At 38.3% G+C, this 18,009-nt stretch overlaps 2 protein-coding genes across 3 annotated transcripts in view; one reads left to right on the top strand and one right to left on the bottom strand.

Moving 5' to 3' along the window:
• Positions 1-9,307: 9,307 nt before the first annotated feature.
• On the bottom strand, positions 9,308-11,511 carry LOC117324374 (KIF-binding protein-like). The gene has a single exon (XM_033880188.1). It carries the CDS (start codon positions 11,475-11,477, stop codon positions 9,738-9,740), a length of 1,740 nt encoding a protein of 579 aa, XP_033736079.1. The 5' UTR covers positions 11,478-11,511; the 3' UTR covers positions 9,308-9,737.
• A 150-nt stretch (positions 11,512-11,661) lies between these two features.
• Positions 11,662-18,009, top strand: part of LOC117324375 (cytoplasmic dynein 2 light intermediate chain 1-like) — a 36,925-nt gene continuing 30,577 nt past the window's right edge. For both annotated transcript variants that reach the window (XM_033880189.1, XM_033880190.1), the window contains exons 1-7: positions 11,662-11,788; positions 13,276-13,334; positions 13,884-13,939; positions 14,234-14,268; positions 14,918-14,987; positions 16,379-16,467; positions 17,619-17,805. In XM_033880189.1, coding sequence (XP_033736080.1) covers positions 11,778-11,788; positions 13,276-13,334; positions 13,884-13,939; positions 14,234-14,268; positions 14,918-14,987; positions 16,379-16,467; positions 17,619-17,805 — 507 coding nt within the window. In that variant the 5' untranslated portion in view covers positions 11,662-11,777. The remainder of the gene's footprint in view (positions 11,789-13,275; positions 13,335-13,883; positions 13,940-14,233; positions 14,269-14,917; positions 14,988-16,378; positions 16,468-17,618; positions 17,806-18,009) is intronic.

Here is an 18,009-nt window from a genome sequence, read left to right on the forward strand (position 1 = left end):
CCGGATACTTTTTATTCTCCTGCATAAAAAGTACCCCCCTACCAAAAATCTTTAATTTTGACTTTATCAATCTGAAATTGTGAAGATATGATAAGAGGACCCAAGGGATGTCATTTTTCAATGTTTCCCACCCCATCTCACCAAATCCCCACCCCAGGGCCAAAAAAATGAAATTTTTTTTTTTGCTCAAACTTCAAAATATGACTTGGAATCAACATTGGAAACCTTCATATGCATAGAAAAAACATCTCGCAACTTCCACACCCCCCGGATACTTTTTATTCTCCTGCATAAAATGTACCCCCCCCCCCCCCCTCCCCCCCCCCCCCCCCCCCCCCCCCCGGATACTTTTTATTCTCCTGCATAAAAAGTAACCCCCTACCAAAAATCTTTAATTTTGACTTTATCAATCTGAAATTGTGAAGATATGATAAGAGGACCCAAGGGATGTAATTTTTCAATGTTTCTCACCCCATCTCACCAAATCCCCACCCCAGGGCCAAAAAATGACTTGGAATCAACATTGGAAACCTTCATATGCATAGAAAAAACATCTCGCAACTCCTACATTATGCAGAGCAAGGTAACACAGGTAATTGAAACGAATGTGAGGGTCACGTACATGACTGCACGTGAGTTACGCATTACTTGCGTGTCAGGAGTTGTAATGGATGAGTAAAATGATAGTAGTGATCACACACCAAAAATTTTTACATCATGAGCGATATTGAAGGGGAACGCCAAGAGAATACCAACATACACGTGGCACATTCTAGGGATACTGGCTCCGACACGGTTAAGGAGACTTTTGATTTGTTCAAAAATTATTTGAATTCTCAGTTAACGTCATTCAAAAGGGACATTTCCGAGGCGAACGAATTATCGTCAGAGAGAGCCGCGAAAAAACTCCAGGAAGATTCCGCTGTGAAATTCAAAAGGCAGGGAAACAAACAACAATTTGAATTCAACAAAGATATAGAAAGTTCGTTAGAGGCGGCAGAGAAGTGTCTACACAAGGAAGACATTGTTAGAGCTAAAGATATTATCGCTGATATTAAAGGAACTATCAAAAAACGCGATAAATTAATCAGACTTGCGGACAAGTCTCCCGCCGGGTGGGAGGTAGTTAAGGAGTACGAGTCGGACGAACTCGCTTCGGATTCGGAGGACGAAAAGAGGATACGGAAAGCAGAGTTTCGTGCCCGGAAAAGCATTAAATCCAGAAAAAATGAGACTACGACGCGTCGCCGCAGTACTTTTGGGAACGTCGCTACTGCTAGTTCTGTCAGGAAAGATGGAGGGAGAGCGCAATACGCCGGGAACAACAGCGCTACAAGTCAACCGTTTCAGGGGAGGTCCCGTCTCGCCCAACGACATGCGTTATCAGTGCGGGCAATTCGGCCATTGGCGCTGGCAGTGTGGGAAAGGATACAAGGCGGAGCCCAACGGAGACAAGCAAAAGTGAAAGAAATAGTGATAAGTACTGTTTTAATTATTCTGGTTCAATGCAAAGAGACAATGAATTAATTTTTCAAGAGAACTATTTTGAATTTGAAGAGGAAAGAATTTTGTGTAAGGAATTTTCTGTTAAAGGAAGGTTGAGAAAACATTTAAATTTTTGGCGCGAAATTGACGCTAACAGGTACATTTTAAACGTTTTAGAATTTGGCTGTTATTCCGTTTTCGAGCAAACCCCCTACTTATTTCACTCGTAACAATAAGTCAGCATTAGAGCACTCAGATTTTGTCTCCGAAGCTGTAGGAGAACTTCTTAAAAATCAGTGTGTTATTCAGGTTCCATTTTGTCCAGTAGTTGTGAATCCGTTAACAGTATCTGTTAATAAATCGGGCAAGAAAAGACTTATTCTAGACCTTAGGAAAGTAAATAGTTTCGTTGTACAGGAGAAGGTAAAATTTGAAGATTGGAAGGTCGCATTGCAACTATTCAAGGAGGAAAGTTACATGTTTAAATTCGACCTAAAATCGGGTTATCATCATATTGATATTTTAGTAGCTCATCAAACGTATTTAGGGTTTCAATGGGAACAAACTTACTATTGTTTTACTGTGTTACCATTTGGTTTGAGTTCTGCTCCATATATTTTCACTAAAACTCTAAGGCCATTAGTTAAGTATTGGAGATCCCATTGTATTGACATCGTTGTTTATTTGGACGACGGTTGGGGTTGTAGCGAGAAATTGAGTTCGTGCGAAGAAAAGTCCAAAATTGTTTCGGATACGCTGTTAAACGCAGGTTTTTTGGTGAACATTGAAAAATCCATTTGGAAGCCCGTGCAAAGATTGGAATGGTTAGGGTTAGTTTGGTCCTCCGTAGATTTTTCAATAAGCGTACCTGACAGGAGGTTGAAGGACTGAACAGACTTAATAAATACAGTACTAAACAAGTTACCTATGGTATGTGCAAGACAGGTAGCACAGGTTACGGGAAGAGTTATTTCCCTTTCACCAGTTGTTGGTAACGTATGCCGATTGATGACGAGGTTTTTACATTTAGTGATCGTCAGCAGACGTAGCTGGGACGGGTTTATGAAGTTGAAGTCTGATGATAGGTGTGTGGCTGAATTATTTTTTTGGAAGAATAGATCTAATGTTCAAAATTTAAACCGTAGAAAGTTGGCAGAATATGTAGTACCTTCAGCGTTTGTGTATTCTGACGCAAGCAGTGTAGGTTGTGGGGCGTTCAGGGTTAACGCTACTGATAGCATTTTTAGCTCACCTGGACCGAAGGTCCGGTGAGCTTATGCCATGGTGCGGCGTCCGTCGTCTGTCGTCCGTCCGTCAACATTTGCTTCAAAACACTACTAGTCAAAAAGTTCTTATTGGATTTTGACCAAATTTGGTCAGAAACATCCTTGGCGGAAGGGGATCAGATTTTGCATAAATGGTGACTCTGACCCCCAAGGGGCCTGAGGGGCGGGGCCCAATAGGGGAAATTGAGGCAATTCCTTTAAATCGCTACTAGTCATAAAGTTAGGAATGGATTTGAACCCAATTAAGTCAGAAACATCCTTTGGGGAAGGGGAACAGATTTTGCATAAATGGTGACTCTGACCCCAAAGGGGCTAAATGGGCGGGGCCCAATATGGGAAATAGAGTAATTCCTTTAAATCGCTACTAGTCCTAAAGTTATGAAAGGATTTGAACCCAATTAAGTCAGAAACATCCTTTGGGGAAGGGGAACAGATTTTGCATAAATGGTGACTCTGACCCCCAAGGGGCCAAAGGGGCGGGGCCTAATAGGGAAATAGAGGTAATTCCTTCAAATCGCTTCTAGTCATAAAGTTATGAATGGATTTGAACCCAATTTGGTTAGAAACATTCTTGGAGGAAGGGGATCAGATTTTGCATAAATGGTGATTCTGACCCCGAAGGGGCCAAAGGGGCGGGGCCCAATAGGGGAAATGGAGGTAATTCCTTTAAATCGCTACTTGTCATAAAGTTATGAATGGATTTGAACCCAATTTGGTCAAAAATATCATTACGGTAAGGGGAACAGATTTTGCATAAATGGTGACTCTGACCCCCGAGGGGACAAAGGCATGGGGCCCCATAGAGGAAATAGAGGTAATTCCTTTAAATCGCTACTAGTCATAAAGTTATGAATGGATTTGAACCTAATTTGGTCAGAAACATCATTAGGGGAAGGGGAACAGATTGTGCATAAATGGTGACTCTGACCCCTGAGGGGCCAAAGGGGCAGGGCCCCATAGGGAAAATAGAGGTAATTCCTTCAAATCGCTACTAGTCAAAAAGTTATGAATGGATTTGAACCCAATTTGGTCAAAAACATCCTTGGGGGAAGGGGGACAGATTGTGCATAAATGGTGACTCTGACCCCTGAGGGGCCAAAGGGATGGGGCCCCATAGGGTAAATAGAGGTAATTCCTTTAAATCGCTACTAGTCATAAAGTTATGAATGGATGTTCTAAAAACAATTCTTGAGGTCTTTCAGACCCATAGAGAGTCTAGACTTCGTTATGTCTTTAATGCAGTTGGGATCTCCACACCATAACCATATATAGCATTGTTTGAGATTGACAAATGAAACGAATTGAACATGAAACATTATTTTGACATTTGGTCTAATCCAACCAGGTGAGCGATACAGGCCCCGTGGGCCTCTTGTTCATAAAATGTTTACCCATGACGAAAGGGAGAAGAGCTCCACATGGAGGGAGCTTAAAGCTATAGAGTTATAGAAAATTGATTACACACATTTTGTATACTATGCTAAGCAGAAATTCAGAGTGTACATTTAAGAAAACACGAACAAATGTTTAATTGGATTTTCTTGTGTTTTTTACGTTTTTCAGATGTATTTTCGGTAGGACATTGGGAAAAGGTAGATACAATCGTTGAATCATGATTAAGGGAATTAGCCAAATCTTTGCCGGACGTAGTCCTGAAATCTCGTGCAGACAATACAACTAAAAAGCATTGAGCAGGTTTCAATAAATTTTGTAAATGGTGCAACATTTTTAACATTAACTAGTTGCCAGCAGAGGAGACATGTGTCGCCTTATACTTGAATTCTTTATTGCAAAATTCTCACTCCATTGCTGTAATTGACGAGGCCGTATACTCCATTAATTGGGTGCACGAGATATTGGGTTTATCTAGTCCATGTAGGTCAACATTAGTGAAAAGCATACACGAAGGAGTTCGCAGAATTTTAGGTACTCATACTGTTAAAAAAGAACCAGTGACAGCAGAAATCCTTATTTCTTTGGTGACAAAGTTCGGGGGAATCGAGGCTAGTTTGTCTGATTTACGTACAGTCTGTATGTGTTTGTTAGGTTACGCAGGGTTTCTGAGATATAATGAGTTGAAAAATATCAGGGGAACGGACATTAAAATTCTTGATACGTATATGAGTATTCACATAGCAAAGGGAAAAACAGATTTATATAGGGAAGGAGCAGATGTAATTATTTCAAAGACCGAAAATGTAACGTGTCCTGTTCATACCTTGGAAAGATATTTGGAAAAGGCGGGAATCGATGAGAAATCTGAATTCATTTTCCGGAGCTTGACTTTCTGCAAGTCCACAAAAACATTCAAGTTAAAAGGTAGCGCAGCACTTTCTTACACTCGGGCTAGAGAGGCAATCTGATTAAAATACAGATCCTAATACTATCGTGTTGAGGCCTCAACCGACTGTTCAAAAAACATGGACGCTGGCGCACCGACAAAGCGAGGGATGGGTATGTAAAGGAAGGAATGAAGGAGAGGATAAGTGTCAGCAAGAACCTGGGCATTTAAAGGTAATTATCCCTCTCATCTTTATCTTTTGAAAACTATTGGACCGTTGACGGCCACGCCCATACATTGGTGTTCAGTTATATATGATAAATGTTTTATGTTCGTTTGAACGAAGTGAATAAGAATATAAATGAATTTACCATAGTCACGTGACTCCGATGTTCATAAACATTGTGGTGACACGTACGGGTGTCCGGTATGTAGAGCAAGGTAACACAGGTAATTGAAACGAATGTGAGGGTCACGTACATGACTGCACGTGAGTTACGCATTACTTGCGTGTCGGGAGTTGTAATGGATGAGTAAAATGATAGTAGTGATCATTCGAGTCTTGACGGTCCAAGCAAACACACAAAATTTTCAAAAAATCTAATATGAAGTAGTAAAAATGTGTATTGTTATTACAGATTACAGAACCTCGGGATTCCGACGCAACAGACGGGGACGGAAGGGAAGTTCGCGGTTAACGCCTTTTTTTTTTTTTTTTTTGGTTTTAATTCTACTTTGGAAAATAAACTATTAGACCGTTGAAGGCCACGCCCATACATTGGTGTTGAGTTATATATGATAAATGTTTTATGTTCGTTTGAACGAATGAATAAGAATATAAACAAGAGGCCCATGGGCCTTAACGGTCATCTAACAAACACTTACACTTACAGCAGGGACACACCCCTCAATCCAGCATTATTACCATAAATTATTTATCGCAGCCAGTTATGTTTTAGATCAAATTTGGTTTTTATCCATTTAGCTTGTCCAGGAAGAGCAGCATCATAAAGCAAAATTTTAGCCAAGTTCCCATTTTTGGGGCTTGCCCCTCTGTCCCAATGGGTCAGACAAGACTCATTTATATTAATTAGGATTGCCTTTCCCCAATGATGTTTCATACTAAATATGGTTGTAATCAATTAAGGCATTAAGGAGGAATTGCATTTTTAAGAAATGTTTAACCTAAGCGCTCCTTTTGTCCCATCTTTTTTTGGTTGTAATCCACCAAAAGGTTAGGGAGGATTAGGATTTAACAGCAAATATTCACCAAAGTTCCCCTTTTGGGGCCCTGCCCCTCAGGCCCCTTGGGTCACACTAGCCTCGTTTATATAAAATATGACCACCCTTCCCAAAGGATGTTTCACACCATATTTCGTATTAATCCACCCAAGGGTTAGAGAGAAGTAGGATTTATAGCAAAAATTCACCAAAGTTCCCCTTTTGGGGCCCCGCCCCTCTGGCCCTAGGGGTCAAACCAGCCTCATTTATATAAAATATTGTCCTCCTCCAATGATGTTTCACACATAATTTGGTAATAATTCACTATGGGGATTAGGAGTAGTATTTAAAAGCAAAATTTCATCAAAGTTCCCCTTTTGGGGCCCCGCCTCTCAGGCCCTCGGGGCCATACTAGCCTCATTTATATAAAATATGATCGCCCTAGCCGAATGAATCCACCAAAGGGTTGAGGAGGAGTAAGATTTTATAGCAAAATTTCATCAAAGTTCTTCTTTTAAGGCCCCGCCCTTCTGGCCCCAGGGGCCACACCAGCCTCATTTATATAAAATATGACCACCCTCCCCCAATAATGTTTCACACAATATCTGGTTGAAATCCACCAAAGGGTTGAGGAGGAGTAGGATTTTATAGCAAAATTTCATCAAAGTTCCCTTTTTTGGGCCCTGTCCCTCTGGCCCCAGGGCTCACACCAGCCTCATTTATATAAAATATGACCACCCTCCCCCAATGATGTTTCACACAAAATTTAGTTGTAATGCACCAAAGGGTAAAGGAAGAGTAGGATTTTATAGCAAATATCCACCAAAGTTCCCTATTTGGGGCCTGGCCCTAGGGGTCAGACCAGCCTCGTTTATATAAAATATGATTGTCCTCCTCCAACAATGTTCCACACCAAATTTTGTAATAATCTACTTTTGGGTTTTGGAGGAGTAGTATTTTAAAGCAAAATTTCATCAAAGTTGCCCTTTTGGGGCCCCGCACCTCTGGCCCGAGGGGTCACACTAGCCTCATTTATATAAAATATGACTGCCCTCCCCAAATGATGTTTCACAACATATCTGGTTGAAATCCACTAAAGGGTTAAGGAGGAGTAGGATTTTATAGCAAAATTTCATCAAAGTTCCCCTTTTGGGGCCCCGCCCCTCAGGCCCCAGGGGTCACACCAACTTCATTTATATAAAATATGACCGCCCTCCCCCAATGATGTTTCACACCAAATTTAGTTGTAATCCACCTAAGGGTAAAGGAGGAGTAGGATTTTATAGCAAATATTCACCTAAGTTCCCTTTTTGGGGCCCCGTCCCTCTGGCCCCAGGGGTCAGACCAGCCTCATTTATATACAATATGATTGCTCTCCCCTGATGATGCTTCAAACCAAATTTGGAAGTAATCCACCCAAGCGTTAAGGAGGAGTAGCGTTTTGAAAGAAAAAGTTTACGGACGGCGCACGACGACGGACGAAGCACGATGGCTATAGGTCATCCCGACCCTTTGGGTCAGATGACCTAATAACAAAGAGGCCCATGGGCCTTAACACTCACCCGGGTTATGAAATATTTCTGTCAATTTGACCCCGCCCATCAGCCCCTGGTTGTCAGTCTGGCCAACATTTGCATACCATCAAATTGCCTTTCAGAACTGCTAATTCCAAAAGAAATCTAACAAATGATAGTCAAAAATGTGATGTCCTTGCATAAACTATACTGAAGTCTATCTCCTGCCCAGAGACAAACGTGAGAGCACAGGGTAATGAAATTCACAATTTTGGTAAAGCACCTCCAGACCGTTCCATCTATGAAGAATATTTGATTTTGATCCTACCTTATTTGGGATTTGAGTAGAATTTTTTTTTTTTTTTTTCATTTAATGTGACCCCTTTTGGCCCACCCATCAGCCCAGGGGGTCAGTCTGGGCCAACATGTGCACACCATGAAATTATCATCCCATCCTGCTGAATTGAACCACATTAGAATTAATTCCAGTAGCAATTCAACAAATGATAGTCAAAAATGTTATTTCCCAATATAAACTTTAAGTTTACCCCTTCCACACGGGCAAATGTGAGACCCTAAGGTCATGAATTAGATCTAGATCTTGAGAAAGAGTTCAACCCTTTTTGGCCCCAACCATTGGCCCCTGGTGGTCAGTCAGGGCCAACATGTGCATACTGTCAAAATGTCATCCCATGCTGATAATTTTAACCAAGTTAGAATTACATATATATAATTTTATTAGAATTAAAAAAAAAATGATAGTCAAAAATGTAATTTTCCCTATATAAACTAGGGTCATGAATTCACAATTTTGGTATTTTCCCTATATAAACTAGGGTCATGAATTCACAATTTTGGTAGAGCACCTTAAGACCCTTCCATCTATAAAGAGTATTTGATTCTACCTCATTTTCGTCTTGAGAAAAAGATTTTTGAAATTTCAGTCAATTTGGCCCCTTGGCTCATTCCCCCGGGGTTGGGGACCATATAATTCACAATTTTAGTTGACCTTTTACCATGGAAGGTTTCTGCAAAATTTCATAAGAATTGGTTCTGGGATTTTGATTAATTCTGAGAAGTCGAAATTATAATTTGTTTAATGGACACGGATGATAGCGGACAAAGGGCGATTAAAACGGGTCGCCTGGTAAAGTCTCAGGTAACCTAAAAATACAAGTGTAGTATAGATAAATTCCATCATAGCTCAAGATTTTAATATGAAGAAAAATGTGAAGTATTTTACAGTGTTTTGCAGATCATTTGTTATATCAATAACAGGGATAACTCTGGCTCTTAAAACTTATGGGAGATTTTATGAGATTAGCAAAATCCCTATGAGATTTGTCTGTATAAAGAGGTACAATTTTGAATTTTTAATGAGATTTTTTTGAAAAACATGGGTAAAAATCCCCAAATTTCTGCCCAAAGTGATCCCTGCAATAATGCCCAATACCAGGAATTTATGACAGGTGTTGAATGTTAATGTATTGAGACATGGATATTTGTTAGGTAATGATTTCATTAGCAGTAAAACTAACAAACAATTTTGTAGTGATAATGTCTTGAATTTAACCTCTGCTCCAAAAGATGATCCAAACTTGTATTTAACACCGAGCTCCTACAGTTCAAGATCAGTATATATATAAATAGCACTTTGTCCATCCAAGATAACTGAAATGTTTAATGTTACAATATATCACCGTTTGTTCCAACGTTTTACCGGTAGTACTTTAATCTAGCTCATGTATTATTACTTCATTTGATATTGATACAAAAATCACTGGGCTGTAGAGAGTTTTCTTTATGGAAGATGACACACGTCTTTCATAAGTTATATTGCCTTTTATCATGTGTGAATAAGCTTGGATTCTAGAAAAAAATCATACTCCGTAATTATTGTTTTCTAGAATAGTAATGGAAGCAGCTATATCTGTCATTAGTTCATTCCATTCACAACTCTGCCTGCTGTCGAATCTTTTCCATTTTAACAGGTAGAAGGGGCACCATTTCCTTACACACAGACAACTCCAGTGCTACTACTTCAGCAGCATCTGGAAATTTATTACAGTATTCAATGATAAACTCATAGCAAGCTGAGGTTTTCTTTATATTTTGAAGTCTTTGTTGGACATCCGATAAAAGAAACTTGGAGATTAGACGACCCATACAAAACATGGCTATCAAAGCTGGTCTTGTGTCAGATTCTGAGAATTCATCAGGCAGATCTGGCTTTCCATTCTTTAGTGAATCAAGATATGACTTATAATGGTCGATACTTTGCTGTACCAATGTATTTATCTTCTTGATAATATGCCTTGATGGTGTTGAACTTTCTGATTCCATAATTGTGAACTTTAGATCCACCATTTGACTGTAGATCTCTGCTAATTCAAAAGTGAGTTGACGGATTATCAGGAGATAATGCTGAGGATTCAATTCACCAACAATTGCAGCCAACATATCTATTCTTCTCTTGTGCATTTTGCACTGACGTTCAAGATCCATTTCGAAAAATGCTAATGCTTTGAAAACACGACTATGATCTTGAATAATTTCAATGTGGTCTGTACAACGTCCATCAAAGACATAGAATTCTTTTGAATCAGTCAGCCATTTTTGCACTTTCAGGAAAACCTCTCTTGCCTCAGAAAAAACTTGTACAAATTCACAGGTAATTTTATCTTCATGAAATGTCACTTCAAGATTGAAGTTTTGGTATTTCATCTTTTCTTCCTGTGTTGATTTCTTTCCAACAGCACCTTCGTCCTCTTTCATTAATACATCTTTGGAGGCTTCCAGAAGAGCAATTCCATACTTGGCCCAGCATCTCTCTATGTCTGCTTTTGCCTGACAATATTTCTCTTCATACGTTTCCATGTCCTTCTTTATTGAACCATTACCCTCAACTTCTTGGAATATCAGTTCAGAACATGCAAGACAATGACGTGCCTGTCGAAAATCCTCAACGGTTATGTAATATTGTGATAGTGTTGCAGCATTGATGGACCAGTCATAGGGGTCATATGTCTGGCTATCCAACTGGCGTTGGAGGGTTGTTTGGCAGTATTGTGCAGACTTCTTGCTGTCTCCGAGCTTAGCGTGCACTTGAGCCATGTAGTAAAGTGTGTGCGTATATGTAGCCTCAAAATTCAGATTTCTCTGATATTCAAGTTTTTCACTGTCCTCTTCAAACTTTTTATAGTATTCCTCAATTGATTTTGGAGATCCATTAGCTTCTTGTTTCCAATCGTTGTAAACACTTTCTGCCTTCAGAAAATATTCCAGAGCTTTCTTTTGATTTCTCCGTCCTGTCCACAGAATCCCAATGTTGTTTAAGATCGAATGATAAATATTTGAAGCATCCCTGTTCAGTCGAAATTTCTCGAGTTCATCAAGAGCCCTGAGCAGATGTTCTTCTCCGGTCGGGAGTTCTTCGGTATCCACATAGTTGGACCCTAGTTTTACATCCACCGCAGCAGAAGCAAAACGCAGGTGCTCGCAGTCTGGATTAGCCTCAAATAGGCTTTTTAGCTTCTCTTTGATTCCACAAAGGATCTCGCGTGCTTTATATTTTGACAAGTAAGGATCATCTTCTGGATCGTCAAGTGAATATTCGTCACTCAGCTTCCTTGCCTGTTCAAATTGAGAAAACCCTTCTTCATTTAGATAATTATGCCATTCGGTCGCCATGATGCCACTGTACTACCTTAGGATCGCAGAAAATCTTCTTTAATATTAAAGAGTATTCGTTAAAAATAATATCACACAACCAAATTATATATTTTATTGATTAAAGCCAAAAGGGTACTTTTTATATATGAGCATTACATCAAAGTATTATTTTGTTCTGATATGAACATATTTCGACCAATCAAATTGCACTAGTTGATTCATCGCTCAAGCATAAACAACACTGCATACCGAACATCGGCAGCTTAGAAACTGGTGAAACTACATGTCTAGTAACTATCTAAGACAAACCACAGTAAAATGTCAAAAGGGTAGGTTTTGTAGAGTTTATAACAAGATTTCATTCTTACTCTCCTCCAAAACACAGCTATTGTAACAGTTAATCTTTTAGATTAAAACATCTGTCAACACCGGGACATTTCGGTAACGTATATATGCAATGCTACAGTATGCTGTACCCATCACAGTAGGACATTTCGGCACTGAATTTTTTCTACCTCTGTAATTTATATTCCTTTTTCTAGCGTGTTCATCCAAATTGTAACGTTTTATGTAAACTGAAAATTGAGAATATAGTTTCGGTATTTTTACCCATCCAACAGTATGTCAAACATTTAGCATGCATCTTGTCTTTAGTGTCTTCCTTTTCTTTCCGATCAGGAGCTGTCCAGATGAATCCCTGGAGAATCTGTAGTTTGCTTAAAAGCCATTTTGGTAGATCATTTTTCCTATACCTACAATGTATTTGGAAAATGGAGTAAAATCACAAACAAGTCCGTCACCACATGCTCCTAGAATATTCACCACTATATATATACAGACTAAAACTTAAGATATTTGTTGCTTGTTCCTTAGGGGCTAGTGTTAAAAGAACAGGGCAACTAATTAAATAAACTACTCGTATCATATATGCTAATATGGACCCTGGGTAGAGAGAATGTCATATTGATTTTGGCAGCAAGTAAGATGTTGATTGTTTCCCTTTTCCTACATACCAACCACAACCCCTACTCAAGATATATTTCATTGAGATTTTCCAGGCAAAAAAATGTCCTTTTCCGTATTAAACAATATTTATGCTTTCTAATTTTTATGAGTTTACATTCATTAATTTCTTTGTTTTGTTGTTTATGATTTATTCATATAATACTTTTGATATGTTACTTAAATGTCTTATAAGTTTTGGAATGGAAGTAAATAATTGATATGCACCAAAAATTGTTTTCTTTGAGCAAGAAAAAAAATAATAATTACCTAGCTTCCTACTCAACACCAATAAGAATAGGTCAATAAAGTGGATACACATACATTTATAATTCTAGCCTTTTCAGTGAAATTTGATTTTTGATGTTGATGTTAAAAAACGAAAAAACATTTAACAACTTTATTCATGTGTTGATGAGTGCATTTCAGTTTAATATCTTCACAAAGAAAATAAAAACATGCTAACTGAATACACATCTGTACCGTTCGCTGACTTGGGGTGAAGGAAATTGAACCTATCTCCCCCCATGGGAAAGTTTTCTTCAGGAACATTAACTCTGCCCAATAATTCCAACATATGTACAGCTAGCTCTTGTTTTGATGAATGTTTTGAAATTGTGTTAAAATATACTACTGTAGAAAGCATATGCTAGGGTACATATGATACTGTATTGCTTTGGGAATGACCCAGCTTGTTGTCAAATAGTTTCAATATTTTCTAGGCAATATCATGGAAATAATTAATACAGCCAAAAAGTAATAATGAAAAAGGCACGGAAAGCAATTTTATTTCTTTATTATTTTCCCATTTCAGTTATGATACAGGCAACCTGCTTTGGGACCTTGCTGTAATACAGGCCAATGATAAAACAAGTAAGTATTTGTATATAAAAAAGTTTATGTTGTGTTGTTGTTTGTTGCAGTGATGAAGCTGTAATCTGCTTTGTGGTCTTCATATATTGATTTACAAAAGTTATATAGTTAAAAAAATTATATAGTCCATGTCACGAAGACCAGTGATCTGAATACCAAATACAAAAGGCAGTTAAATAACTCATGGCTAACTAGGCAGAGTTCCATGTTAATGACATTGTTTATCCACGGGTCAGTCTGTCCTTGTCCACTGATTATTGACCATGTATATACTGACTAAGGACATATGCTCAGTTGACAAGGACAGACTGACTTGTGGATATACATCTAATTATTGTGGTTCAAGTACTTCTGATTATAGATTTTCATAACGTTTATAATTTTGATAAATTTTAAAATGAATCATTATACTTCATTTGTGCTTAATAAAAACTCCCAAGAAAAATATTTTTAGTTTCAGTATAGACTTGATTATGTGTTTTAATTTGAATGAATTAGTTACATAAGTGATTGTTTTTTGACACCTGTTTTATATTTATTTACTTACAGATGAGAACACTGTCAGTGATGATTCTGCTGTATTTGTGATCGGGGGGAAAGGAGCGGTAAGTTGTAGAGTTGTACTGAAAGTCCTTAACCACATGATTATTAAACACAAGTAATAAGAACTTGGTTTAATGTACTATTAATATGATACCTTCTTGCATGTCCTTGGATAGTATCCTAAATAGTATGATAAAGACCACTCTTTTAGGAATTTCATGGTAGAAATTCTAGGATAAAAATGCATGCTGTAACCAATTATACAATTAACCTTTCTATTTCTGTTGTTTTTAAAATGCAGATGTTTTTAGTTATTGATGACTCATAATCATTGTCTGATTTTTGAACAATTTCAGGGGAAAACATCCATTATTCTACGTTTCCTTGACAGGTAAATGTCTCCTTTTTTTAAGTTTGTGTAAAGTGTAGAAGTGTTGGCAGGTTTGTGCTTTAAATAAAAGTTTTAATGAAATAACTGAAAAAAAATTCAATTGAAAATCAACAATTATTACAGGTACAGTAAAACCTCGATATAACGCCACCTTCTGTTCTCCGAAATTTTGGCGATATAACGAGTGTGGCGGTATATCGGGTTTGCCATTACAGCTAATTAGCCTACCTGTCAGTCACGTCACAATAACATCTAAACACACACGTCATTCTGGACTAAATTTGGCGATATTAACGAGGTCAAGATAATGTTAATTTAACTGTTTGTTTCGGAAATATGATGGCGGATGGCGGTAGGAGAGTTTGGCGGTAAAACGGGTGCATTAGCATGGAAGGAAATCCGTTCTGAATAAATTCATGGCGATAAGCGAGTTTGGCGGTATAACGGGTGGCATTATAACGAGGTTTTACTGTATTGATGCACAAATAAAACATTTCTAAGATTGTACATGTAATGCTAACATGAAAAGTAAATGCATTTAAATACAGTTTGTGTAGATTTTGACCAGTACTCTATTAACTTTGATATAAACAATAAATAACCATCACCTAATCTAATTTTAATAAGTATATTTGTTTAATTTTGACAGAGATGAGGCATCCAAGCCTACAGTGGCTTTAGAATACACATTTGGTCGTAAAGCCAAGGGACATAATATAGTAAGTACGTTACAGAGATACCCGACCATTGGTGATGTATAGGTCACATAATACACCTGTCACATTGCAGATATTTTACTGAACTTCTTGACTGCAAATTCTTGGTTGGTACTGGTCAAGGTCAAGGTCACCGTTACTATTTATAGAAAATCTTTGTCAGCACTCTTGCAACTTCATTTCTGAACGGATCCTGACCAAACTTCATATATGGGTCCAGCATGGGAATACCTCGAACGAGTTCGCTTTTCAGGGTGCCAAGGTCAAGGTCAAGGTCAGCGTTACTATTTATAGAAAATCTTTGTCAGCGCTCTTGCGACTTCAATTTTGAACGGATCCTGACCAAACTTCATATATGGGTCCAGCATGGGAATACCTCGAACGAGTTCGTGTTTCAGGGTGCCTAGGTCAAGGTTAAGGTCACCATTACTATTTATAGAAAATCTTTGTCAGCACTCTTGCAACTTCATTTCTGAACGGATCCTGACCAAACTTCATATATGGGTCCAGCATGGGAATACCTCGAACGAGTTCGTGTTTCAGGGTGCCAAGGTCAAGGTCAAGGTCACCATTACTATTTATAGAAAATCTTTGTCAGCGCTCTTGTGACTTCAATTTTGAACGGATCCTGACCAAACTTCATATATGGGTCCAGCAAGGGAATACCTCGAACGAGTTCGTGTTTCAGGGTGCCAAGGTCAAGGTTAAGGTCACCATTACTATTTATAGAAAATCTTTGTCAGCATTGTTGCGACTTAATTTTTGAATGGATCCTGACCATAATTATAATAACTATCAGGAAATGAAGTTGCTAGTGTGATGCGTAACCAGATACTGTTGAATGCATAACAATATATACCATATTTATCTGGCAATGAGCCCATGCCTGATAATAATCCCATCCATGTCTATTGCAGTTCAGTGCAAATGACAACTGATGTTATTTCAATGTCCTGCAATAACCCCACCCCCCATTTTGCGTTGGAGTTCATGTGTTAGCACGCGAGGGGATTTGTATCGTTTGCGATGCCTTGTTAATTTTCATCTATGTTTCAGCAAGGTACATCGACCAATATGCAATGACGTGTTTCAATCCACACTGGCTTAACACGACCGTATGAGCCAGAATGAAAATTTATCCTGTGGGCTTGACCCCTAGATCACAGTGATCTAAGGGTCAGACTAAGAGATATTGATTCCGAGTCATAGGAATCCCTGTCTAGATAGGATGGGTTGTAAATAGTGATGATCAGCTGTTATTTTCGATGGTTAAGTAAATTTATATGTAACAGGTTTAAATATTGTACACCACTTTAATATTGATAGCATGTAATCTGTTATAGGTGTCTTAGATGGCTGTGTTAAAAACAATATTGTTTGTATTGTGTTAAAAGGCTAAAGATGTGGGTCACATATGGGAGTTGGGAGGAGGGACCTGGCTTACCAAACTTATGGATGTACCACTCAACCCGGACACCATCACGTAAGTAAAATCATTCCAACCTGACACCATCACGAAAATAAAAGCAACCAATTTTACAGGTATAGACAGGTCAAAATTATCACACCAACCAATTTATGTGAAACTGCCATAAATAACTTGTCACTGAACAGGGCATTCAGAAGACCAGTCAGAAGTCAAATAAATGCATAAACTTTATAAATCTGAAGGGTTTATTTAATCTTTAATGATTTTGTGGACCCAGAGACAAAATATAACTCAAAATGGTCTTATGGATAATTTCTTAAAATTATTTGTTCTGAAATAATTCTATATTTATCTATCAAATAATCTCCCTTCCTTTCTTAAATAAAGAAAAAGAATACACAATAATTGATTAATTAATTAATTATATTTGTGTTACTACTAATTATTTTGGATATAGTTTAACTTTTTAAAACCAAAAGATTTTTTTCTAACCCAAATTGAAATCCTGATATTTGTGGCAGTTTACGACTTTTTATTAGTATTGACTAATTAAAGATGGCGGCAGTATAAACGCTAGTACTGACAGCTACGATTAAGAATGGTATTAATGGCTTTCATGTGAGTAAATCTTGTTGACAGATATGACCAGTGTTTGTTATTGAAGTGATGTATCCTAGTTGTATTCACAAAATTAACTGACCGTGTCAAATGAAGCCACCTATGCACAGTTGTAATGTAATGCCGACACACATGGTGACCAGACTCCTCTCTCACCGCGCCCCAGGCCAGGACAGCTACAGTAATTATAGGCTAACAGGTGGTAGGGGTCTTTTGTTTATATAATCAGGGCAGGGTTGTGGTGGTCCTTTGTTTATATAATCAGGCCAGGGTCGATGTGTCTGAATTTTCCGGGGATTTTATGAGGGATGACTGCCGAGAGCAGAAGATGGCCGACAGAAATCGGTCGCTATAGAAAACAAATTACCAAAAACCAAAAGCACCGGTCGTTAGTCACATTAGACAGGTAGTCACTATACAGAGGGTCGTTTAATAGTAAAATCTCACGGGGAATCTTAAAACCGGTCGTTATATACAGGGGGTCGTTAGAGCAGGTTTGACTGTAAGTATATCGAGCATGATTATGAATCTCTTAAAATTGTTTCATCCCCTACATGCTATATTTATCTGGTAAAACCTTATTGTAGACACACAGCCTTGGCTATAGTGGTTGACCTGTCCAAACCTAACGAGATCTGGTTCACACTAGAATCCTTGCTAGCAGCTGCCAAGTCTAGAATAGAAACCATTATAGCAGAGATGAAGCCAGACTTCCCCAACATCAAGGAAGAGTTGAAGAAGGCAGCCTGGAAACGAGTCGGGGAGGATCACATGGTGAGCATTATTAGGAGGTGGAGAAAGTGATGGTCAGTGAGGACGTGCTTCACTGTCTGATGAAGCCAACAGTTTGTATTCACTGAACTGAAACATCACTCTTTAATCCAATACTGGTTTGATATACCAAAGTCTTTGTCTGATGAAGCCAACAGTTTGTATTCACTGAACTGAAACATCACTCTTTAATCCAATACTGGTTTG

Source organism: Pecten maximus, chromosome 3 (genome assembly GCF_902652985.1).
Source record: "Pecten maximus chromosome 3, xPecMax1.1, whole genome shotgun sequence".
NCBI lineage: Eukaryota > Metazoa > Mollusca > Bivalvia > Pectinida > Pectinidae > Pecten > Pecten maximus.